Source organism: Leiobunum rupestre, chromosome 10, assembly GCF_980474605.1.
Source record: "Leiobunum rupestre chromosome 10, qqLeiRupe1.1.hap1, whole genome shotgun sequence".
Taxonomy (NCBI): Eukaryota; Metazoa; Arthropoda; class Arachnida; order Opiliones; family Sclerosomatidae; genus Leiobunum; species Leiobunum rupestre.
Window position 1 is genome coordinate 46,520,807 of NC_143393.1, and position 24,788 is coordinate 46,545,594.

A 24,788-nucleotide genomic window follows, 5' to 3' on the forward strand; every position below is an offset into this window, starting at 1 on the left:
CATACCAAAACATGATATCTTTTTTCATAGAATTATGCATACATAGTTCCCTAAAAAACAAGATCTCAATTAACCATGAATACACGAAAACCCAGAATAGATTAGATAGGAAACTGTTAAAAATACAACATTAATCTCATTTTACAAACTTCAATGTTTCCTCGTATTAAGTTATAAAGCTCTGTTCTCGTTAAGCCTCGGCCATTTCATAAAATTTCCAATGAATTTCCTTGGTTAATCAAACAAATAATTCTTTTAGTATCAAAATATTATAAATAGTCCGCTTTCTTGTACTTACGTTTCTTTATTTTTCATGGAATTGAATTTTATTAATTTTAAATTAGCATAATTCAACTATGTTTAACAGCCATGACTGATGAAAAACTTTCCGGATGTTTACAAAATTTAAAAATTTTCCAGTAGCGACATCGTGTGTCGGATAGTATCGTAACCTCTCCTATGGGCGCGCGCTCTCAAAATCTTGTACGAAATTTTAACGTTACGGGAATAGGAAGAGACGCCTCTCATAATCTTTACACTCTCTGCTTTTACTGTATTCTTCCCCCTTAAGCTAGAAATTTGTTGGGTCTTCCTGTTTTGAGAAAGGTTTTCAACATGTACTTTTCCATATTATGATTTTTTTTTAATTGAGGTAAATAGTTCATTGAAAGACCCTGAAGAGATCGCTACTGCAATATAAAGCTATTTATCATGCTAATTTTTATGTGAATAATAAAATATATATTAGAAGTAAATCTAAAAAAATTTTAAACTAGAAATAGGCGTTTAAATAAATCATCTTATCATCTTCCCAGAAAATCGCCAAGAAGTAATATTTCCGAGAGCCAGGACCTGCAAGTCTCTGTTTATAATGGTGAAAAGTTTCCATTATTTCCACAAGCACTATATAAACTTTATATAGTGCTTGTGGAAATAATGGAAACTTTTCACCTGTAAACAGAACGTCGTGTTTTTGCCAAGCCTTAATATGTCAAAAAAGCTTCCTAGTTAAACGGGAACGCTCGTTGCTTCCTTAAAGGTGAAAATTTCCATTATTTTAACAATCACTATATAAACAAAGACTTGCAGGTCCTGGCTCTCAAAAATATTACTTCTTGGCGTTTTCTTGGGAGCATGATTTATTGGAGCGTCTATTCACGGCCAGCTTTGATCACGCGCTGTTCGCGCTACAGCGGCCATCTCGTTCGTTGACGTTTCTGTGTTAACCTATGAGAAAAAGATGTGTATGACGTGAGCGCCCCTAGCGGATTATTATTTTTAGAATAGTTTTTACATTGAAGTCAATATAACAACCGAGAGTGGCGCTGAACTCCTACACGTTATAGTACAGTTTATAGGGGGAAATCCTTGCTCGCGGAATTTCGACGAATGTGTTGGCCGCTGTAGCGCGAACAGCGCGTGATCAAAGTCGGCCGTGGTCTATTGTTGAAGATTAGCTACACCAACGCGAACAAAAACTAAAATTGACTTTAAATTTACCTAAAATGGTTACAATTCTTGTTGCTCTTAATAGTTTTCACTCGTTTTATAAGATTGTATTATCAGAAATTTAGTCACAGTTGTCAATGTCCCCCGATGTTTCTAAATATTTTGTCAATCGTCTAGACAGGCTTTGCAAGTAAAATCTTTAAAAGTTCTGTGTTGATTTTGCCCAAAAAATCACTTTAAAAAATCAAAACATATCATTTTGCGCCTGATAAAGTGTTTTTAGCTGATTTATCCGTAATCTTATCCCAAAAGCGTCACTGATGCCACTTACAACAACAGCCACAAATTCAAACCGGTTCGATTCGGTTCATAGTATCTCATTTTTTAATGAAGACGTCACAGCCTGACAGAATCATCAATGCAAAACAATTCCTCTCCTATGACGTCGATGGAATTTATGAAATTAATTTATGATTAAATCGCCGTTATAATTTATGGCTAATGAGAGCTACGTTAGTCTGCTGTATTTATTGTCAGTAAAGTAGTAATCTTTGGGAGCCCCTCCACACGCGTTATCAGCAACGCGTCTTGGCACCTAGGCCTACCGCGTCGTTACTAATAGAAGAAATGCAATTATCATCTTAAAGATATTCACCACTTAGCAGGCTGTTTTACGAGGTCATATTTGTAAGAAGAACTTCTCTCCGTTTTATCAGCAAGCAGCGCCATATTTTTTTTGTTATGTCACTGTCGCTACGATTAAAGTCCATTTTGTCTATAGAAGCAGGTAGGAAAGGTATTTGAACACTCATAATGAAAGTACGGCATCTCGGGGAAGGTTTGATTATCGTTTTACTGTCCCGGCGACTTTAATTACTTCCATTTCAAAAGATTGAATTACTTTGACCATCGAGATTCGTTTCGCGTCTTAAAGCGGTAGCCATTCGCCATTTCAGAGGTTCGTTTAGAAGGAAATGCGATTGTTGTCGAAACACATAGTTAAAAATCTTAAACTTCTAAGAATAACCTGGTATCCGAGTATTTTACGTTAAGAAAAGTATTTTTTTCCGATGGAGGGAAATAGTAGATTCACTATTCCATCTACAAATTCGGCATTTTTGGCGCCTTTAAAAATGGTGACGTCGGATAGCAGAAGCGCTTCGCCGGGATCATCAGCCAGACTTTCACCGGCCAATTCCCACTTCTCAGACAAATTATCTCCGGGAACTCTACTTTCATCGTCACCGACTACTCAGGTTAGCAACTGATAATGAACTCCAAAAGCCCGCTGTGCCGCTATCTTCATCAAGAATGGGCAATTCACGAATTCTGTAAGGTTAAAGAATCTTGCTCGTGGCCTAGCCCATGAAAGGAGTTTGTCCTGAGGATGCTTTTAAACGATGTCAAAAACTGTCGCTACGCCCTCTTTTGGTTGACGTCGGAAACTAAATAGATAGCGTATTAGCAGACGCTATTAATTAGCGTGTTGGCAGCCAGTAGCTTAAAGCAACTGTCGGCTCTATCATTGCCATCTGTATTGTGAAAAGGCCCCCGTTATTAGAGATGGCCTTGAATCTATCCGATTCTTCGAAAAAAGCGACTTTACTGGAGAGCGTGGTGCCATCTATTTATGGCCAAGGAAGCTAAAATTTAAAATATCCAAATGGTACCGTCGTCAGTAAGCCATTGTAAGCCATTAGACCTCTTATACCCTATTTAGTGGACTTTCACCTAAATTATATATCCCATATAAAATATATTGTTTAAAATTACTGTAATTTATGTTATTGATCAATTTTCAAACGAGTCAATCAACGCGAGGGGTACCTATAAGTACCCGCCTTTTGGGTTAAAATGTAGCTTAACCATCTGGTTATTATTTCGACGCTAGCGACATCCGTCTAAAAAAGAGCTACTTCACGTCGAGCCGACACTTGCTTAAGGACGTTTTATGGTACGCAATTAAGCGTATTATATGGTTACGAGTCTAGGTGGCGTAACGGTGCTAGCGTCTCCGAGGTAGCGCCTAATATCTTGCGGCTGCTACAGACAAATTAAAAAGTCATAAGAACGTTTTTTCTTAAATAAACTTATCAAAATATAAGCAAACGATGCGAAAATTATATTAAAATGCAAGTATCAATATTTTTAAAGTCAAATTTACGAATAACGATGAGGAAAAACTAATAGCGTCAGATTTAGCCACTACCTAATTAGGTTTCAATGGCGAACCAACGAAGGCGTAGCGATAGTATTCGGTGGTGAATAAAAATTCATATTTGCCTTTTATTTATTTTTAAACTGTATTGTGTCACCGCCATGCTAACCCAAAGTAATTACGACGTTCCGATTTATGCATTTCCTCTAAATTGACAATAGAGAGTGGCGCCACCTAGACTCGTTTCAGTCTCAAATACGTCTTTTGGTTTATTTAAATAGCAGGTAAAAATTATAGAGACATTCTAACCGATTCTCAGATAATTAGCGTTATCGAAACCAAGGAAATAGTTACGATAGATCAGATATCATAATATTTGCATTTACGTTCAGATATTATCAGATCAGTTAATATGGCTCAAAATTCAAACCCGATATTTTAAACCCGAACTAAATGTGAATTCGTTGTAAATAATATCTGTTCATTTTGATTTCCTTTCCACAAGATTTCTCTTAAGACTAAAACTACAATTTATATTAAAACAATTCCCGTAAATTCTGGGGAATTAAAGAATGTGTAAAAATTTGTGATAATGCAATAATTTGCATTGTGGGACGCCATATTTATTATGGGTCCCTTAACTCTTCAAACTTGAAACGTGGCCGTTGCCTAGGCAACTGGATCAGGATACGAGAGAACCTGTAGTGCTCAGAATTGTCAAGTTTAAGGATGCTGTATATTTACTTTTGACGGCAGGTAAATTAATATTAAACGAATGTAGAAGTGAGTTGGCAAAGTATTTAGCACTCTCGCTTCGCAATAAGAGGAGCCGGGCTCTATCCCAACTAAATAAGATCAAAATTTCGCGTAAAAGATGTTAATATCATGTCCGAGGAGTGACTAGCTAAGCTCAGCTGAATTTTTTTAATTTGTTTTAAATTTTGGTCAAAATCATTGGTTCTCTAGAAAAACTTTGAATGACCTTGAACCGTGAATTGAAGGTCATCCGAGTTTGAAAATTCTAAAGACCCGCTACCAGATGAGAATGTCTAGCAAATTTTGATACTCTAGCACGAGTACTTTTCAAGTTATTAGCCCTTCAACCTGGTGTCTGGTACATTATTTTAATCACAACGTTCTTGTTTTGTCTAAAATCCCTCGACTTTTAATGTTATTGGTCAAATTAGAAACACTTTTCTTATTGCAACGAGCTTTGTATCTCTAATGGTGCTCGAGACAAATTTTAAATGACCTGGAAGACTTGGTTCAAGGTCATTAAAATTTCACGTTTCAAATGTCCCCTTGCACGAGCTACGTGACCTGCCAATCTCAACTATGAATATCGAACTCTATCATGACCCTTTCTACCATCTGGGGCTAAGATGGGCGGTGCCCTTCTGAGTCTTACGTAATCACTTGAGCCAATCAGGAGACAGGCGTTTGTCGTTGACTCGATCCACAAACCGTTTCCGGGATTGCATGATTTAACCAAGGATCCTATACGTTAGAAGGATATGAGGCGAGGGACGAAAAATGGCAGCTCCGTCGGTGGGTCATGCGCGATAGAGAATCCGTCTTTGGATTCCGTCAAGGACAAAACACGGAGGAAGCACCGCCAAAATTTGTCGTTGAGGGAATAGAAACAAGATGTCCCACGTTTAGAGGCTCTCTTAATATCGACGGCGCTGCCGGCGTTTTGAAAACACGGGCTGGCCGGAGGGCTACCTATCCTTCTAACATATAGGATCCTTGATTTAACCGGCGAAGAAAATGACTCGTGAGTCTTATAAAAATACCAGTACTTAACCAACTTACTTAATAATAATAAAAAACGGAATTTATTATTAATATTCTTACCTATTTTCGTTCAATCAAAGAGATGTGTTAAAATTTTGGAAACTAAATTTCGCTCGAAGCCTTGTCACTGAAAGCTAGGAGCAACAAACACAAGGAGAACGCAGCTAGCCTTTAAACACGCGAACGCAGTGTTGTGTACAAATTTCATTGGACGAGCCTTTACACTGAATGTTATACGGGCGGGGGGGGAGACAATGTCCGAATTTTCCCCTTCCGACGGCAGCAGGCGCTAAAGCGTCTAGCCAATGAAAAATGTACACAAGAAAATCCACGACCTTTGACGGGTGGCGTTGTCCTCGTGTGGGGTGTGTTTGTTGCTCCTAGCTGAAAGCTAGTAAAGTTTCAAAACCTTGCCTGTTAATACAATTTTTGAGTGACGGCGCGTGGCCAACGTCATAATAACTCTCCCATCCTAGCGACTACCTAATGGAGTTCGATTTTTATGGTGGACATGAATACATTCATGGTAGTAGCAATTCTTATCTTGACTATCGCCGCCATTTTTGAAGCGAAATGTTTTATATAAAAAAGCATAGGTGACCTTATGTGACGTAACCGTGCCATTACTTTATAGTACGGCAGGAGCTTTCCTCAAGTTTAAGCTGTAGGAATAAAGACTTCAACAGACTCTTCACCCTAAATTATCTGCAGCCCTTCTAGTGGCAAAAAAGTGAAACTCGTTGATTCACAACCGAACATTTTACTTTATACTCCCTTAATAAATGATATTATAATTACCGTAATGTAATAACAATAATAATCAGCTAAGCTAATGACCAAGGAACCACGCAGGCCTAAGTCAACTACAGTGACTTGTGAAGCCAATTTACGATGGCCGGGTTACAATGCGTGGGAGGGTGGTGGCAAGTCCTTCATGCCAACTTACTATTGCCGTTAACCTCAGCATGTTCTTATGGAAGGGGAAACCAAAGAGTTTGGAGGAAAACTTCTTTAACCAGTGGGGAGATAACCAGTGGCGTAGCTGAGAACTCAGAGCCCCCCCCCCCCCCGCAACAATCACTATGAGGCCCCTAAAAACGTCTTCCAAATATGCAGACGACTAATTCGAATTTTTTAATAAATTTATCCACCGCTAGATGCTACGAAAGTCCTAGGTCCGACCAAAAATTACCGCCCAATGCCTTCCCCCTGTCCCGCGCTCGGGTACCTATCGCCTTATTCGCCTATGCTCTTGGTATTATAATTCCACCTCCAGGAACCCCTTCTTACCTGATAGCGCTAACAGTCTGGAACGTTGAAATCTTGAATTATCTAAAATTTGCTTAGCAAAGGTTTTTATTATTAAACAGCAGGTGTTGATTTCAGGGTTCTGATCCTAAATCTCACGCATTCTAACCCGGATACTGGTAAATGGCTTTACAAGTCGCTAGTTGAATTAGGCGTATGGTAAAATCATACGTATAACTACCAAACTATTTTATTAAATGTAACTAACTTGATTATATCAAACTATTCTATGATCACAAGAGGAGAGTGTTAAATTGTTTTTTTAAAATCACAAAATTATTTGGTTGACTAAATAAAATCCCTAGAGTTAATTTAATAAGAACCACCTATGGACTGCAGTACATATGTGGTTGCAGGAAACTATAGAGGTATACACTTGGAATATCTAAGGTTTTTCTCGTGAGTTTTACCGTCTTAAGACACGCCCGTTTCTACGAGCTTCATCACGGCCGTAAAAATCTTCCTTAGATAGTTTCCTGGTGGTTGTCATTAGCTTAAAATTTCGTACTCACCACCACTATCCTCCAATTCGACTTTCCGTTGCTAAAAAAACGCGTTTTGAAATTTTAAATGTTTAGACTAATAGCGCGTTCCACTGATAAGACCTCAGAGCGCTCTAAAATTGGTACCTGACGTCATAGATCTGCCTCCGATTTTGTCGGAGCACCACTGAAATATTTTCCAGTGGAACACGCGTGGTAATTTTGATCAACCTTCCCGCGAAGTTAAAATGGCGGTAGTACAATGACAAGGCTTAACTACTTACCTCGTTATCGTCATATGTCATAACCACATCATTTACATAATTAATAATTTCGGGTCTAGTTATGTTCGGTGCATAATATTCTAATGCTATAGCTTCTAATTCTTCATCAGAGCGGTCAGAAGATGACCCCAATAACATATAAGCTAGACGAAATCGATAATTTTGAAGGTAAATTTAGCGATATTTGGTAAGAGCACGTTGAGACCAATCGAATGATACCAATATCAGGTCATATCAATTTCAAGGTCACCGGAAGTGACGTCACGTGTCTCGTATTTTCGGAAAGCCCCCACTTTGACCCGTAAGGCAAACAGTTCTTTGTTACAAATCACTAACCTAATTAAAAAATACCTTGACCCATCGTGTACCTTATCACAGGCTTATTTTGTCATGGGCTCTTGGCTTATATTTGGTCCGAGATTCGCGTCTTTATGTTTATTAGAAGACCTATTGGTACGAGCTATTTGTAAGTTTTTAAATTTCTTCAAATTTGTTTAGGGTTTAGCTTTTTTATCCCTTTTCATTATGGACTATTCTAGCAATTCGCGTATTTTAAATAAAATCCCTGACTTACCCCTGACCTTTCCCTACCTTTTGTAGATCCCTGATTTATCCAGAGAACTCTTTGCTTTAAATGTTTGTTTTCCTGTAAGCCATTTTTTAATCGATCTACACATTTTTGCTTAATCTTTATTTCAGAATTTCTTTCAATATCTCCCGGAGTTTGATTGTTTCACTCCGATTGGCTCTCCGTCGGTCTACATTCGTGGCAGAAGGTCAACTAGATCTCCAGAAGGTAGAGACACTCGAGCCAAGGGCTGATCACTCCTCGTGATGACTGTACACGTTTCCCTGAATGAGTAACTAATAGCGTGGTATTCCGCGTACTCTGGGCTTACTCTGCTTTATCTTACGGCCTTTACGTACTCTTCGCGTACTTTTCCTAGTGTACTTAATCCAAGTAATCTGCGTATACTCTCTGAAATCAGCACGTACTCCTTGTACTCTTCGCGTAATTTCGGCATAATCGGCCTTATTTTACGGCCTCCACGAATATTCGCGTACAATGCGTAATCTACGAATATTATCCGTAATCGTCAAGCACTCCGCGTAATCACTCGGTGTACTCTTCGAGTACTCTCGGTGTGCTCTTCGAGTAATCTCGGTGTGCTCTTCGAGTAATCTCGGTGTACTCCTTAACGTGATCTAAATAATTACATACTGTCTGTAATCGTCGAGTACAACGCGTAATCTTAGAGTACTCTTCGTATTCTTGGCGGACTGTTGGTAATCTTAGAGTACTCTTCGGTTTCTCGACGTACTGTTGGTAATATTAGAGTACTCCTCGGATTCTCGACGTACTGTTCATAATCTCAGAGTACTCCTCGTATTCTTGGCGTACTCTTCGTAATCGGTGTACAGGCAAACCAAAAGTGATCAGCTCTTCACAAGCAACACGATATCGCAGTTACTTACCAAAACGCAACCATTGCAGATAACCTCATCGAGACGATCGGCGTGACATTGAAGAAACTGTACACGACGAAAGAGCCATGGCAGAAACCCTTGCCTTGGCTACCCAACCAGAAAGTCAACACCGAGGACTCGTTCGTGGAGTTCGAAATCGGGGAGCTGAACCGAGCGGGTCGCTTCGTCCGGCAAGACGACTACAACGCCGAGGACATCTTCAAGGGCGGCAAACCCAACGAAGAAGCGCCCACCAAGACGTTGCTGCAAGGAGAGGCTGGCTTCGGTAAGACGACCATCTGCACCAAGATGGCCTACGACTGGGCGACAGCACCCAATTCCTACTTGTCTCACTTTAAAATTCTCATCTTCTTCCGACTACGGAACCTCATGTCGGGTAACTTGGAGGAAACCATCTTGAATTTGCTCACCAGGTTTGTTTTCATATTCGCTGGTACGTGAAAACCCAGCTTCCCTTCAGCGCAGATTACAATTGAAATATGTAATACAGGGTGTTTCAAAAGGTTATGCAAGAATTTCAAGGAGTTGTAGTGAAGTATGTCTGTTTTTCCCTCATTTTCCTACGATGAGTTAAAAGAGCGCCAGAGGGCTCTAAAGTGTGGCCTACTTGCCCTTCGAAGTAAGCTGCAACAAACGCAAAACCGATCCGTGACTGAAACTCTCTCCCGGACTTCCTAAAGTCCATTTCCAACCCCAAACAGTTTGGCAAGGAGCTAACTGTGTTCCTAGGACTTTATATTTAACTCGTTTACATGAAATAATGTAATACATAACTCCTTTATTTTGTTTTATTTCCCTTGTATCTCCCTCACATTGTACTGTTTTCCTGTACATACAAACTGGATATAATATCTCCTCTGTATATGTATAATTTGTATTGTCCACTGTCTTAACGTGATGGGTCTTAGACCTCTTGTTAAGCAATAAAAGAACTAAAGAACTAAAGAACAAGCAGCGAGGAAACGCGAACATTAACGTTTGGGTTCGTATGATACGTAAAAAAGGACTTTGTAAACAAATCGAGGTAACCAGCGTAAAAAGTAAACTTAAACAGTATTTAAAGTCCCTGCTTCTTCGTTTAGCGCTGGTTGCAGCCTAATTCCAGGGGCTAGTAGGCCACACTTTGAATCTCTCTGGCGCTCTTTTAACTAATCGTAGGAAAATGGGGAAAAAAACAGGCATACTTCTCAACTCACCCCTACAACTCCTTCAAATTCTTGCATAACCTTTTGAAACACCCTGTATAATTACTCGTAAGTATGCCATAATCGTATTTTCTTTAACTTCAAAGTTCCAACTCCGCGACGAAAAACGCGTCATCAACTTTATAAATGGGAAATGGAAATTGTTGATTTTATAAAATGTCTTTACGCTTGCCCAACTTGTTGAAATGTTGCCCTGGAATAGTTCAGCCAATGCCTAAGAATGAGTTCATAAACTCTTTAGTGGGAGAGAAAACGGATCCACAGCTGAATCGGTGGGCAACATTTCAAAAAGATGGCCAAGGTTATTTTATAAAAAGAACTATTAGTGAAGAGGAGTTTGAATTCTTCGCGCTTTTCGGCTTTTGACAATCTATATTTTAGCGGTCACCGAGATTTCGTTTCCATGGTAACCTTTTCATTAGCACAAGCAATATCAGAATTTTACATTTACGTTCCACTAATTGTATGTTCGGTATAAAACAAGGGCTGCGTTCAGTAACGCTCAACGAAGTATCTGGAAAATTATTTTGGTTGAGACCGTTGCTAAACGTAACGTAGGACCTTGTTGAACGCTTTTTACGCGTGTTGTAAATTTTGTAAAATATCGTCTGCAGCTTGCCTTACTCTATGCTGCGACGTCACGTGACCGTTGAGCAACGGAAACACCTGCTACACAACTTCGTTGCTCAACGGACGGGCAACGTGACGTCAAAACCGGAAACGTGAAAAGCGTACAGTGCGAATCCGGACTCAAACGGTGAGTCCGTTGAGCGTTACTGAACGCAGCCAAGGTCTCATCATAAGTAACATACTAACAATAACACTTCCTAATTTCCTGCACGAACCTTTTTTTCGACACGGACATTATCGCCAACTTAGCATGTTATCGTTCTTGGTATTTAGACACTAGGGGCTCTGTGCTGAGAACGAAACCTAGATTGCGCAATAGCAATAAATAAAATCAGTTCAGTGATAATTTCTCCTAATTGACTTACTTATTGTTATTATGTTACTTATGGTCTCATTAAATTTTTATGTAGAGCCATACTTACTGGTAATTATGTTACATATACAATTAGAGGAATCCATCCCTCTACTTGGAATGCGTATCCTGGCGTATCGCGTATGGTAAGATCACTCTGACGGCTTTGGCCCCGCCTACGAGAGAAAATATCCCCTCTGCGCGCGCTCCCCTCTCACGTTGTTGTTAGTTAAGTTAACATAGTGAAGTCAAAAAAACCGTCAGCCACTTCGAGACGAAAATCTGTCGTGCTAAGCATTCCAAGTAGAGGTATGGATTCCTGGCAATTACTAATAGCATCATAAGTAACATAACACCCCTAAGTATGACATTGTGAAAAAATTTACTACATCCTTTCTTCACAGTGACGCAAATAAAATTTTAAATAGCGCCACATGGTAGCGGCGCCGTGAATTAATCTTACCCAACTTCCGGTAACATGATATTCTTAGAATTTGGCGTGATTATGAATACCACCATTTTTAGGTTTAATGCGTATTTAGCCGCACTAATTTCATTTTCGTGCTCGTAGGCAATACTATGGTTACGCAACAGATGAAATTTTTTGGAGTACTATATGATTTCCTGAATTTGAAGTTTTGAACTGACTCCTTTTGGATGACCAATAGAAAGATTCAAATCACAAAGAGGGTGAAAGAGTTGCTACTCGTTTTACTGATAGTGTCGCTAGATGACTGATACCTATGGCGGTGCGTTGTGTATTAGCCTAGCTGATTATTATTATTATTATTATTATTATTATTATTATTATTTATCTTTGGTGAAGAAAGGATGTACGAAAAAATGCATGAGCAAAGCTTCAAGTGTCATACTTAGGGGTATTATGTTACTTATGATAGCATATTCAACTTAAGTATCACCATAAGTCTATAATATAAGTGTGTCACTTTGGGGAATATTTTACTGAGAGCTAGTAACGGCGTGACGTCATCACAAGGAGAAAATCTCCCCCTAGCGAGGCTCTGTCAAAAGCAACGTATGACCTGTTAGCAAGCGGACACAAAATGGCGACGAAGCCCGTAATGCAGTCTGTCTCGTGAATAGCCAGTAGCGGCGCTAAGGGTGGGCTGAAGTGGGCTTTAGCCCCCCCCCTGCATTTCTGAGAGGGGCCACATATTTATATTAAAAGGGCCACATATATATAATTAAGAGGCCACATGTTTGAATTTATGAATTTTCTTAATCTCTAGAAATTTGTTTTATTTACTCAATAAGATAGTAGACCATAAACAGATAGATTTGGGAGGAAGGGAGCGGAAATTGAGAGAAATTTGAATGGACAATAAAAAGAAAAGAAAGGGAATTTAGGGAAATACCCAGGGCATGCAAGTGTCCCCTCCAGGTCGGATACAAGGTCATAGGGGGTCCAGTAAACGCGACGAGAGCCGCAACAATAGAACGACCTTGCTCTTCTCACTTCCTGGAAAATTTATAAGGGGTCACTAAAGTTGTAAGGGTCACAAAATTCTTAGGGGCCACAAAATAATTAGCCCACCTGTGAAAAAACCTTAGCGCCGCTACTGTGAATAGCTCTCAGTAAAACTTTTGCATGTGAAGAATAGGAAGTGTCACACTTTTGTAACAATATTATACACTTATGGTAACACATATCCAGTTTCAAGAATGTAAAGGTATTATCAAATACCACAAGTACCGCCAATTTCAATAGTTGAGACACGCGTTTTATCTTAATCGCAATTGGCCAAGTTGGTATTTTTGCGCGTGACTAATTTTAAAGGTTACATTTAATAAAAATAAAAACCTATTTTTTCGTGAAGCTTAGAGTATAATATATCCTAAAAACAGTTCATTTATTATTTTGTGACCGTAATTAATTTTTAATTTGCATTAGAAAGGGGATATTTAAGCAGACGACATGATTCACTCCAAAACGGGAAAACGCTAGTGGTCACGTGTTTTTATTAAGGCCGACGTCACAGGCGGGAAACTTCCTAAGCGGCAATTTAAACTTCGTGGTCGGTAGTCCTAAATTTCGAGTGATTTAATTTTAAATTTTAGCGATGCAACAAATAGAACCATATAGATTTGAGCCAGAAAGAAATAGTAGTAGTTCTAGTGAGTCTGATATATCGGAAAATTATAGTTATAATGAATCAAATGATTCTGATGATTCAGATGATTATGGCCACCGCTTAGATGCAGAAGTGAATACCTGGTGAGTGTATTTATTTTCATTTATTCAATTATTTAATTGGTTTCAACCATGTGATTAATTTTAAATGAATGCCAATTAGGTGTAGATGTACAAATTGTAAAGCTATGGCAACGGAGGATGAGTGTACGTGCTGTGTAGAGCAGAGAGAAGTTAGAAATAAAATGGAAGAAGTCTCGTGCATTACTCTGCACCCTGGATTTGAGGCAGTGTGCCTAAACATTTATGTTTTAAACACAGCGTACCGATTATATGCCCGGAACTTTATAAGAAGGCTTGGGTTACCTAACAATGATCCAAATGCGTATGTATAACCATTGACAAATAATTTGTCAATGTATAAGTTTGGTTTTCATAATTATATTATAAAAATTATTTCATTATTGTTTTTGTTTTTAGACGATTCAGATATACAGCCTACAGGCAATTTGTTGGCATGATTTACAAAAATCTGGGTGAGCGATTGAGAGTAGTGATTCCATCATGTGTTATCTCGCATTCGTGCAAGATTTCCCTCACCAGATGACACTTACCAAGGATATCTACATGTTTAAATTTTAGTGATAAGAGATTTAGTCAAATTCTTTAGAAAATGTTCAGTTATATTTGTCATGAAAAAGTAAATGCTCCAGGAGTTTAATAAACTAGTCTCATTTTTAAAATAATTTACAAGGGTTGTCATTTTTAAAACTTTTTACAAATTTAAAATAAAATTAGAATTTTTTAATCAGTCAGACTGTTAAAGAATCATCAAACTACTTTTTTTGGCAAAATCTGCTTGTAAATTTTGTAAGTAATTCTTCTTTAGGTGGGTGATCATATGAATATGAAAGGGGAGGTGGTACAATATCTTTTCCCAAAGACTTATTAGCTTCTTCGTAAGTGGGATAAATCTTTCTCATTTCTAGAACCTTTTGGTATAGCGTTTCGACATAACCTAAAATTAAAAATATTTTAATTTTTTTCTCAAAATATCACAAATAAATTTAATAATCTCACCATAGGTAGAATCCTCCTTTCGAAATACCAAAGTAGGTTTTCCTTTATTGGCTTTGGAGAATCGATACGTACACTGGTCTACGTCACCAAATTTCTTTATATCTTTTTGACAATTTTCATTGTGATGGAGAGCGGATAAAGCTAGTCTATTTAAATGAAGTGAATAGTAAATCGATTTATAATACATATCAAAATTTTATATTGACCTCGATTGCATTCCTTCGTAAAAAAAATGTGTATTTTTAGGGGCATTGGACAACAAAGTAGCGTGGTACCCCTCAAGCGAACTTGTCCCTCCATATCCGGAAGTTAATTCAACATCTTTCAATAGCCTTTTCGCTTCAACAATTTTTGCAACTTGAAGGTGAGCCAAGGTTCCCTGTCTTATCCAAGTTTTTTTTCTTTCTGTTTTTTTATCCAAAAGTCCATGCAAACATTTTTTAAATGAGCTCCCTGGGTGATTTTTATGTAAATTTGAAATGTGATTTGGAAGACTGAGCCATTTATCTCGTTTCTCCTCTTTAGTGTTACTCGCAGCGCAGAAATACAGATGGTTGGTTATACTTTGGATCCAGTCTGCTATTACGGCACAATCCTTGATTCTACTCGCAGCAGCTAGCTTTTTCTTCAGACCTGGAAAAACCAATAGTTCAAGTTAACTATTTCAATTATAATATTAGAATATAAATTAAGACCTATTACTTTTAGAAACATGCCAAGGATCAAATTCGTGGACTATGTCGTATCACGTTTCCCTCATGTACTTGGTAATTTGTAGATGCCGGTCTGTTATCAACCTTGTTATTTTCACCCCACGAGATTCAATAACTTTCAAGCATCTCTTCAACCCTTCAAATTCCATTGCGTTGGAGTTGGCAACTTCATTTGACTATAAAAAGAATGATACGAAATTATAAATAGTCTTATAGCAGTGAGGGTAAGTTCAAAATGAGTATATTGTTACCTGGACTAATTGAAAAGTGACAATTTTATTTGTTTTTAGGTTCATGATAGAATAACTCCCAAATTTAGCATTATGACCTGAATGGATATTTTTTTTGTTTGTATTTCAGAGAGGCACTTAATCACGTTTAAAAATTAATACCCGGGCTGTCGCATCTTGAATCGCCTCCGAAATTAACGTCACCCTCCAATGTTAAACACTCTGCAATGTTATCAGCTTCTTCCTTCTTCCACACCTCCATTATAGACGGATATAAATAATATTTCTGGATTAAATAGTAGGTTGACAATGAAAGGCATTGAATGTTTAATGTTTTGAGCATTCGAATGATATTAGTCGGATGGTTTCCGTTAAACAACATGCCAGCTGCTAATAACAAATTTCCAATGGGCAGTTTTCCATCGAGAGGTTGACTATACCAGCATTGAGAGTGTCCATTCACACAAAGAGATTCGATGCACACCATTGACCCCTTAATATATTTAATTTTCGCAGAATGTGAAGAGTTGCATGAGGTTACTCATAAACACTATGAACTTTTTTCCTCCAGCCGGACCTTCGGGTAACTCTTCCTCAATATCAAAGTCAGAATCACTCCTGTTTTTAAATAAAGCATTGTTTAAGACACCTTTAAATGAAAGGAGATATAAAAATATTTTCCATTACTCTGATTCCGAAGAGGGTTCGTAAAATGAGGTATTAAGGTCATCTGGGTTGCAATCTTCATTTTTAATATCACTTGAGTAGTATTGAGTACTAGAATCAGCATAATCCTTAGATTGACAACTGCAAGAGGGCTTCAATTCCTCTGGCATAGGTAGCTTGTTTTCAGATTGACTTTTCTCGATAGTTTGCGTACTTTTTGAACGGAAATGCTTATTAATCTTAACCGTTTGTACTTTTCTGGATTTGAACTGTAGATCCATCATAGTAAAAGCATCTTTCATATCAGTCTGGATTGATATAGGATTTGGAGTAGGGTTCAAAGTTATAACTTCCTCAACTGACATCTCTGCATTTGACACCACTCCAATTGTATTAGCCTCGGTCTCAGCCTCACCCAGAATGTGTTCTATTTCCTAAATTATTGAACAACGTTTATAAATCTTTTAATATAATATAACCCTGGATAATTCTTACAAGTTTCTTTTGCCTTTTTGATATAAGACTCCTTGGACGTTTGGTTTCCTTTTCTTTTTGGTATGCAAAGATATTCGGAATTGCTCCTTTAACTAACATCCGTTTAGGCCAAAAAGTGCTATCAACACCAAGACTTTGAAGAAATTCAGCGTTTGTACTTGTTTCAAAACAATTAGTTTCGAAATGTTTTTGACATAATCTCGAGTGCTTCGTGGGTTTAAAGTTCTTTCTTTTTACTTTAGACACCCATATTTTTAATAGCGATGGGTTATCCAGAGGAAACTTGAAAAAACTATTCTTTCCCTTGCTATAAGCCGAATTACAACCGTACGCATTGCAGTAAACCACCATACTTATTTAATTTAAGTATTAGAATATTAAAAAATAACAATAAAATTAGGCAAGGGTTAACTCAAAGTAAGGCCCTAAAAGGCTAAAGCGCGGAAGTACCGTAGACGATCTCTGTGACGGAGCCTGATAGAGAGAGGAATTCCCATTTTTGACGTCAGCGCACCAAGCGCCGTTTTTTCCCCCTTTTCGCCCGTTTTGGGAGACGCCAGAGATAGAAGCGTGTATTGCGGCAAAGTACGTCTTTCTTAAATGTAACCTTTAAGAACACGCTGCTTTATTCAGTGCTAAATTTTGGAAACCGATAGATGGCGGTAGTGTTATTGAAACTGGCAAATTAGTGAAGTGTAAAATGGGAAAATTCGTAAAATTGAAAAGGTTACCATGGAAACAAAATCTCGTGATCGCGAAGCACGAGCTAAGCTACAGACCATCGTCAAAGCCAATCAATTCCATAAGTTGATGACGCGTTTTTCGCCACGGAGTTTTATGTGACGTAATTTATATCAAATCCCGCGTACAAGGTTTCAATACAGAAAATTATGGTATACTTACGATAGATAACGTTACATATGCTAATATGCAGAAGTATATGTTATATATCTTTTGACAGAATTAGTTATTTATAAACCACATTTTTAGCATATTTTTAGACCATCACATAATGTGGGGTGGCGGAGTGGTTAGCACTTTCGCTTCGCAGCAAGAGGAGGCTGGTTCGATTGAAGTAGAGGTCGGGGACGGTTAATCATTAACCATGATTAAATTGATTTTTTCGGGAAAAAATTAAACAAAGAAATTTAACGGTTAATATTTCGGAAAATTATTAAAAAACATTTATTATTCGGAAAATTTGAGCTTTTTATCGAAAAAAACGTCGTTTTTCCGATTAATTTTACAAATTAATGAAAAAATTAATTAGATAATACAGAAACATAAATTACTTGATCAAAAAGTTTTACGAATAATTTTGAGAACTTTATCTATTGAATAAAAGTGAACCATCCCCGACCTCTCGATTCTAATTTGTTGTACTGGGTTGAGTTAGCAAGTTCTCTCCCCACTGGTTTATGGGGTTTTCCCCCGAGCTCTTCAGTTTCCCCTTCCATAAAAACTTGTTGAGGTTAACGGTAATAGTTAGTGTAGGGAGCTGTTGGCTCGCGTGGCATGAGGGGCTGGCCACCACCCTCCTACGCGTTGTAACCCGACCACCTGATTTAAATTAAAGAAAGTCAATAAAATGAAAAATGAACCTTTGCAGGCTCGAAGCAGTTTGTAATTATCCTGCCAAAGCCGCGGAGGGGTTTTAGTCTCACGTGACACGACGTCATCCATGCTTTTTCGCATACAGAAAAAAAAACACGGACAAAATGGCGGCCATAGCCAAAGCTACAAAGTGAAATTACTCTGTTAAATTGTTTATCGGTGATATGTTTCGGCTGAATAGCGTAGGAAAGTCAGAATAAAGGGGAATTCGGCCCTAAAATCAGTGGAAGCTGTTTCAAGCAAATAACATTAGCATGATTGAAGGATTGATACTTATCTTGTCAGATAGATCAGAGAATATAAAGCCCCAGGAATGGAAGGTGTAGCTCCGTCTAGTGGAACTTTTGCGCCTCTCGTTTTTAAAGAGAGACCGGGTTGCGTTAACCGTTTCCGGTTACTCTGATTTGCTTTGCCGGAAGTATCTAGTTCGGCCAAAACACGCGGCCAAAAATATCAATCCTTCCATTCCTGGGGCTTTATATTCTTTGGATAGATATTATACACTTCTGGTAATAGTACATTTTGAGCCTGAGAATGTACGTGTTTCATTTTTAAATCCTAGGTAGATTCTTCTCTAAAAAAATATATGTTATTTACTTCTGATAATATTTATAAGCAAGTTAGGTGAAGGTTTGTAACTGCGCTTACGCGAGCCTGGGTTTATCGTAACCGGGGTTTTGGCAAAATTGGGCTAATGGCTGTTAATCACCAGGTCTTGCGAGCTGAACGGCGACCAGGGGGTCATCCAGAACCGAATCCGACAAGCCTTCCGAGGCCTCGGCTCCCGATTGCTACTGATACTTGATGGCCTGGACGAACTACCCAGTAATTCCGAACGCTCCGCCGTCGAAAGGGTGATCAAAATCCACAAGGGGGAGCAACAGTCGTTCCTCTGCGCCGCCACGGTCCTGGTCACCTCCCGGCCCATGCAGCCCAGCTACTTAGTCAGGTCTTTCCAACGCTACCTCAACATTAAGGGATTCTCCCCGATACAACAGGACGCCTACATCAACCGCAACTTCATGCACGCGCCTTCCAAAGCCAAATTGCTGAAGATTGAACTGTTGCGGCCTTCCGGGAACTTGTACGGGCTCGGACGATGTCCGTTGATGCTGTCTTTGATCTGCTTCATCCACCAGAAGGAAGATTTGAGCGAACTTCGACGCAAAACGGACGTCTTCATGGCGGTTCTCCGTTTTCTGGCCGGACAATGCGCCGACAATTTGGGCATCAAACTACCCGACGAAGACGACTTACCAGCCGGGAAATTGCCATTCCACGAACTGTTCGTTCGGTTAGGGTACGTTTGTATGACTGCCCTGACCAACAGAAGACTCCATGTCCGAGAACAGGAGATCATAGCCGTATTTCCAGACGAAGAAGAACGAAACATGGCCTTGGGCATGGGCATCTTGAAAAGGGTATCCATGTTCTTTCGCATCTCCGACGACGTCATCTACGAAACCGTTTACAAGTCTTTGATGGAATTCCTGGCGGCGTTGTACCTCGAATCCAACTTCTCCGGCCTGGCCGAGGAGGAAGAGGTCGAGATACAAGACATTTTCGTCAAGTGCGACCCCCAGACGCTCTACCAGATCGTCATCTTCCTCTGCGGCCTGTTGGGTCCCAAGGCTCACAGGGTGATTAAGCTGCTGACCATACCCGAGATAACGGGGCCTTCCGGGTTGGCCATCATCCCGTTGGATTTGAACGTTATCGTCCCCGATGACCTCCAAGACGCCAACTTGAGGGTGGCTTTCGTGGCGGTTCTACTGAACGAATGCGGGTCCTCCCAAGAAAACCTGAAAGCGTTGTTGGATCGAGTGAACGCGGACGACCGCATCGAACATTCGGCGGCCCACTTAAGCTCCATGTTCTGGCGTGGCTACACCGATCTTCTCACCAACGAAATTAAGAAAATCCATCGCCTCACATTCGTCTTCAACTCCACAGTCGCCACGCCTTACCACAATCTGTTCCTGCAACATATTACAACCGCTCTGAGAGAGGCGCAAGCGGTGGAAGAAGTTCAAGTAGCTTGGGTTCCTGACGGATTACCCTCCGAAGAATTCACCAGTCAGGAGTACGAGTACCAGGCGTCGGTCATGGACTCCTTCTGCGGCGCCGTGTTTTCCAACCCGATCATCCAGTCCTTGATCATCGACGTCCCCCAGCCATTACTGCTGCGGTTCTTCCGACTGCTGCGGACCGCGTGTCCTCGGGGAAGTCTCAGAAGGACGCGAATCTTCGGCCGATACGGACACGAAATTTTACAGCGACTTTTCCAAGAGCATTTACTAGAGTCGTCTAACTTGCAAGAGAAATTTAACATGCTGGACATCGGCTTCACCATGTCCTCCGATTCTTCGTTTTCGAGTCTCCTACGTACCATGATCATGTCCCTGACCAGCGGCCGTTTCGACGAACTGGTCGTCTGCGACGGTCGACGGGAGGTGGTCGTGGTTTGCACGCAAAGTTCTCATTGGAAACCGATATTCGACGTGACCGTGAACTTGCAACAGACGCGTCTGTCGATGGAAGCGAATCAAAGGCTGCCGGACGTCATTACGACGTGTTCGCTGACTTTCCCTCCGGCGGACCACGACATGTTGTTCGAAATAAGAATGCAGAAGCAGCAGGGCGTGAACGGGAAACCGTTCCGACTGTTTCTGGGCATTAAAAACTGTCTGGGAACTTGGAAAGACTTCATCCAACAGGGAGCCACTTGCGCCCCCGTCAGCTCGGAGATTTCATTCTGCATTTCGCAAGTCATCACCTTCTGCTCCCAAGACGCGGGAGCGTGCGCCGACAAGGTCACGTGCGACGTCAGCGGTCGGATGAAAAGGGAACTGGCCTCTTGTTTGGGAATTAATTCCATTTTTGGCATATCCACATTCTTCCGCTTTCCCGCCTTGTTGTCGTAAAAACACTACAGTTTGGTTTTTATTAGAATTATCGCGAAAGTATTCATTTCTATCGTGAATATCGAATTGCGTTAGTGGCTAAGATGGGATGGTCACGCGTCGACGATTAAAAACAATGAGGTAGAATAAATAGAGATCGAAATCCGCCTTCCAGGACCTACCATTTCGCGGGACAGTATTTGTTGAGTTGGAGAGTTAGGCCTAGTAAATGAACTTAATCAAATCGTGTTGGCGCCATCTATCGTGTTATTGGAAAACTAAATCTTCATATAATTTGCAACAGATGGCACCAACACGATTGGTTAAAGTTGAAACTTAAAGCAACTGTCAGCTCTATCATTGCCACCTGTATTATGAAATGGCCCCCGTTATTAGAGATGGCCATGAATCTATCCGATTCTTCGAAAAAAGCGACTTTACTGGAGAGCGTGGTGCCATCTATTTATGGCAAAGGAAACTTAAATTTAAAATATCTAAATGGTACCGTCGTCAGTAAGCCATTGTATAGTATTATATTTAGATCTCTTATACTCTATTTAGTCGACTTTAACCTAAATTATATATCCCATATAAAATATATTGTTTAAAATTAAAGTAATTTATGTTATTGATCAATTTACAAACGAGCCAATCAACGCGAGGGGTACCTATAAGTACCCGACTTTTGGGTCAAAATATAGCTTAACTATCTTGTTTTTATTTCGACGGTAGCGACATCTGTCTAAAAAAGAGCTACTTCACGTCGAGCCGACACTTGCTTAAAGCCTAATTCTCCTACTCGAATAAAACGTCTCCCGCGAATCCCGGATTTGTTTGGATCTCTATTTATTCTACCTCATTGATTAAAAATTACGGTTTTAATGGACCACGTTTTGAAAGTGGCTCATTTTTATTGACAAGGCTTAGCCCGAAATTTATTTTAACACGAATGTGGTTTCTTATGCTTAAGAAGAACACAGACCACTTACCCCAAGAAGGACTCGCATTAGCTTCGAAAAAGGTGTCTTAAAACGATATGGCTTTTTTACAGCAAACAGAAAATAGTGCGTAAAAATCCTTTATTTTACTAAATTAAAATAAAAAAGTCATGCGCGAGCCAGCTTCTACAATACATTTTTTATTGTCGCGCGCGCTCATCTTTGTACCTTTAAAACTGCCTCTACTTGCCGTCAGATGGCGCGCTCTTAAAAAAGCCTTGATTTTATTCTACCAACGATACATGTCCCTCTAAGTGGTCTGTGGGGCAAAACGACTAAGTTGATGAAACGATCGAATGTTCAACTATCATTATCAGTTTTATCAGAAGTAAATGAACCGAAGTTATAGGAGAGGGCCAAAGGCATTTTCCTTAACGTGGGGAGATGAAAATCCATCGGAGTTCCACCCCCTTTAGTTCCCGCCAAAAATTGCACTAGGGAATTGTGGGTATCCACATTCGATATACACGTCATCACCTTCTAGTCGATAGATGGCGATAGTGGAGCTATGAAGGCGCGAAATTTGAAAACGTCGATTAAAGGGAGATCTCATATAGAAAATGCGTTTAGTATGAGAGATATAGCGGTCTGATAACTTCGGTTCATTTACTTCTGATTTTATGGAAGCAATGAGATTTGATTGTTTAGGAGGGAGGGGCTTACTACTGGAGCGGAAGTGAGATTGGGAGCAAAGTTAAACATTGTCTCAACATAGTAATTCTCCCTGAGTATAAATTAATACATTCTACAAATACTAACATCCAATAACTTTATTTGTGATTATCAACTGGTTCTGTGATAGCACAGCTATTTTCTGAAGACTAAGCGATAGCATAAATTGATATGGTCTTAGCTAACTTGTTAAAATGTTCCCGGAAATGCGTCATAGCACTGCCAACTTCTATAACGCTATCGGGGTTGGCCGTGGTCAAAACATAGGCGCTGCGACACTAAGCCTAGGTTAAAAACGTGTTCTTGTCGAAGTCTTTCATTTTTTTTTCCAATTTTCTAGTCTATTATTATTACAATAATAATACTAATGTCAGAGTCGTCGTTATATTAAGTTTAACAAATCAATATTTTATTTAAAAATAAAAATATTTAAAAACATAACTTTCAACAAAATTTTAAGTATGACTTTCTTTAAAAATTCAACTTTTAAAGATTTATTTAATGAAGCTGGAAGTCGTTGTTCAACGGTAAACTTACAAGCAATTTTAAAACCACGTGACTATTTTTAAAGGTTTCCACCGTTTGATGGCGCACAAATGTTTCCCGAAAGAAATTTTACCCAGTATACCTTGCAATTTACGCTATCGCCTATTACAAGTAATATTCTTCGCGGGTTAAAACACGCAGAGGAACATAGCCTGTCTCCTGATTGGCTAAAGTGATGACGTAAAAGATTTCGATATTCAGGGTTGAAATGAATACTTTTATGTAATTACATATGATTGTAGCTATAGTTTCAATAAGTTTAAGCATAAGTTAATTATGTGGAAATGATAGAAGGGGAAGATCATTTCACAGGGGCAATGCCGAATTTATGTCGAAATTTTCCAGAGTTGATCAACTGAACTTTTGTTAATTAAATTTACGTAAATATCGCTTAAAATAGTTAGAAAATGTTTTAAATAAATAAATCAACAAGAAATTGATAGGGCCATAAGCCTATAATTGCATTACATAAGTGTGTCAGTTGGTCGGAATAAATATTGAATTATAATTCCAGAATACGCCTTGGTGCGTATTAGGCCTAACGACATAAGTCTAAAGTAACGCAAATATGTGTGCTCATTCTAAAAAACGGTTATCACAAAAAACGGAGGGTAAGAAACTGACCCACTTATGTAAAAAATAATTATAAACTTATGGTACAAACCGAGTTAGTTTATAGTTAACGAAATGGTCACCGGGGGGCACTGTTTTGATATTTTTCTGGCGTCACTGTGAAAATCTGACTTATTAATTAGTTAATACCACTGACTTTTGGTAAGTGTGTTACTTATAATATCGTTAGGGTTAACTTGTTTTTAAAACGACGATAATTTGATTTTTTCGTTTATGACCTTTATAGTACAAAAACACCTCATAGTCACACTTATTGAAACTTCGATTACAATCTTATGATAATAATAAATGTCTTGTTAGAATTAGGTTAATATTAATATTTGTTTTAATGGAAAATATATAATTTTAATTTAGGCATGTATTGAATTTAGAATAAAATCTAGCGGTTACGTTATGTGGACTTTTTTATATTATATAAAGCAAAAGTAATTTAATAACAGTAAGTATGACCATTAGTCCTACAATGAGTTATTGCGCAATCAAGGTTTAGTTCAGCACAGAGCCCCAAGTGTCAAAATATGCGAAATATACTACTACATAGGTAGAGCATTGTCGAAATAACGGTTGGTTAGAAACTTAGAATTAAAACAATTGGAAATGTAATACTTATAGGTATTTTGAGACTTATGCATAAATGTTTTTAGATTCGATAGATAAGATTACAATAGCAATATTTCGTATAAGCAAAATTCAAATGCATGCACTGCCGTGCAAAGCACAAAAGCATTAACGACCAAATTTTCGATTTACAGATTTTGGTTTTATTTATCCTTATTTTATACATTAAATTCAATTTTGAACTAATTTTCAAATTTAAAATTTTTGTTCTTAGAGAAAAGACTTGTTGCAAAACGCATTATTTTAGGTTTTTGCATTATTTTCAAACCAAAAACGCATTAATGTGTTTATTTTCTTTAAAAGTTAAATCAAAAC

The 24,788-nt window shown here is 38.8% G+C and overlaps 3 protein-coding genes across 4 annotated transcripts; 2 read left to right on the plus strand and 1 right to left on the minus strand.

The window, feature by feature from the left end:
* The first annotated feature begins 2,237 nt into the window (after positions 1 to 2,237).
* On the plus strand, positions 2,238 to 24,219 carry LOC149926057 (uncharacterized). The gene is made up of 4 exons (XM_090160232.1): positions 2,238 to 2,705; positions 8,178 to 8,274; positions 8,974 to 9,379; positions 18,816 to 24,219. Exons 1-4 carry the CDS (start codon positions 2,520 to 2,522, stop codon positions 21,025 to 21,027), a joined length of 2,901 nt encoding a protein of 966 aa, XP_090016358.1. The 5' UTR covers positions 2,238 to 2,519; the 3' UTR covers positions 21,028 to 24,219.
* On the plus strand, positions 13,031 to 13,919 carry LOC149926058 (uncharacterized). Its single transcript, XM_090161226.1, has 3 exons — positions 13,031 to 13,389; positions 13,469 to 13,690; positions 13,786 to 13,919. The coding sequence occupies exons 1-3, from the start codon at positions 13,235 to 13,237 to the stop codon at positions 13,910 to 13,912; spliced, it is 504 nt and encodes a 167-aa protein (XP_090017352.1). The 5' UTR covers positions 13,031 to 13,234; the 3' UTR covers positions 13,913 to 13,919.
* On the minus strand, positions 14,167 to 16,633 carry LOC149926059 (uncharacterized). 2 transcript variants are annotated; one of them, XR_016476885.1, is made up of 8 exons: positions 16,490 to 16,633; positions 16,016 to 16,428; positions 15,491 to 15,946; positions 15,350 to 15,426; positions 15,088 to 15,274; positions 14,592 to 15,018; positions 14,386 to 14,531; positions 14,167 to 14,323 (listed from the first exon to the last, which is right to left on the minus strand). XR_016476885.1 is itself a non-coding variant. In XM_090160233.1 (3 exons), exons 1-3 carry the CDS (start codon positions 16,586 to 16,588, stop codon positions 15,832 to 15,834), a joined length of 627 nt encoding a protein of 208 aa, XP_090016359.1. In that variant the 5' UTR covers positions 16,589 to 16,633; the 3' UTR covers positions 15,434 to 15,831. The 2 variants fall into 2 exon arrangements, 1 of the variants encoding a protein (XP_090016359.1); XM_090160233.1 differs by lacking the exons at positions 14,167 to 14,323; positions 14,386 to 14,531; positions 14,592 to 15,018; positions 15,088 to 15,274; positions 15,350 to 15,426 and having other exon boundaries at positions 15,434 to 15,946.
* Positions 24,220 to 24,788: the final 569 nt, after the last annotated feature.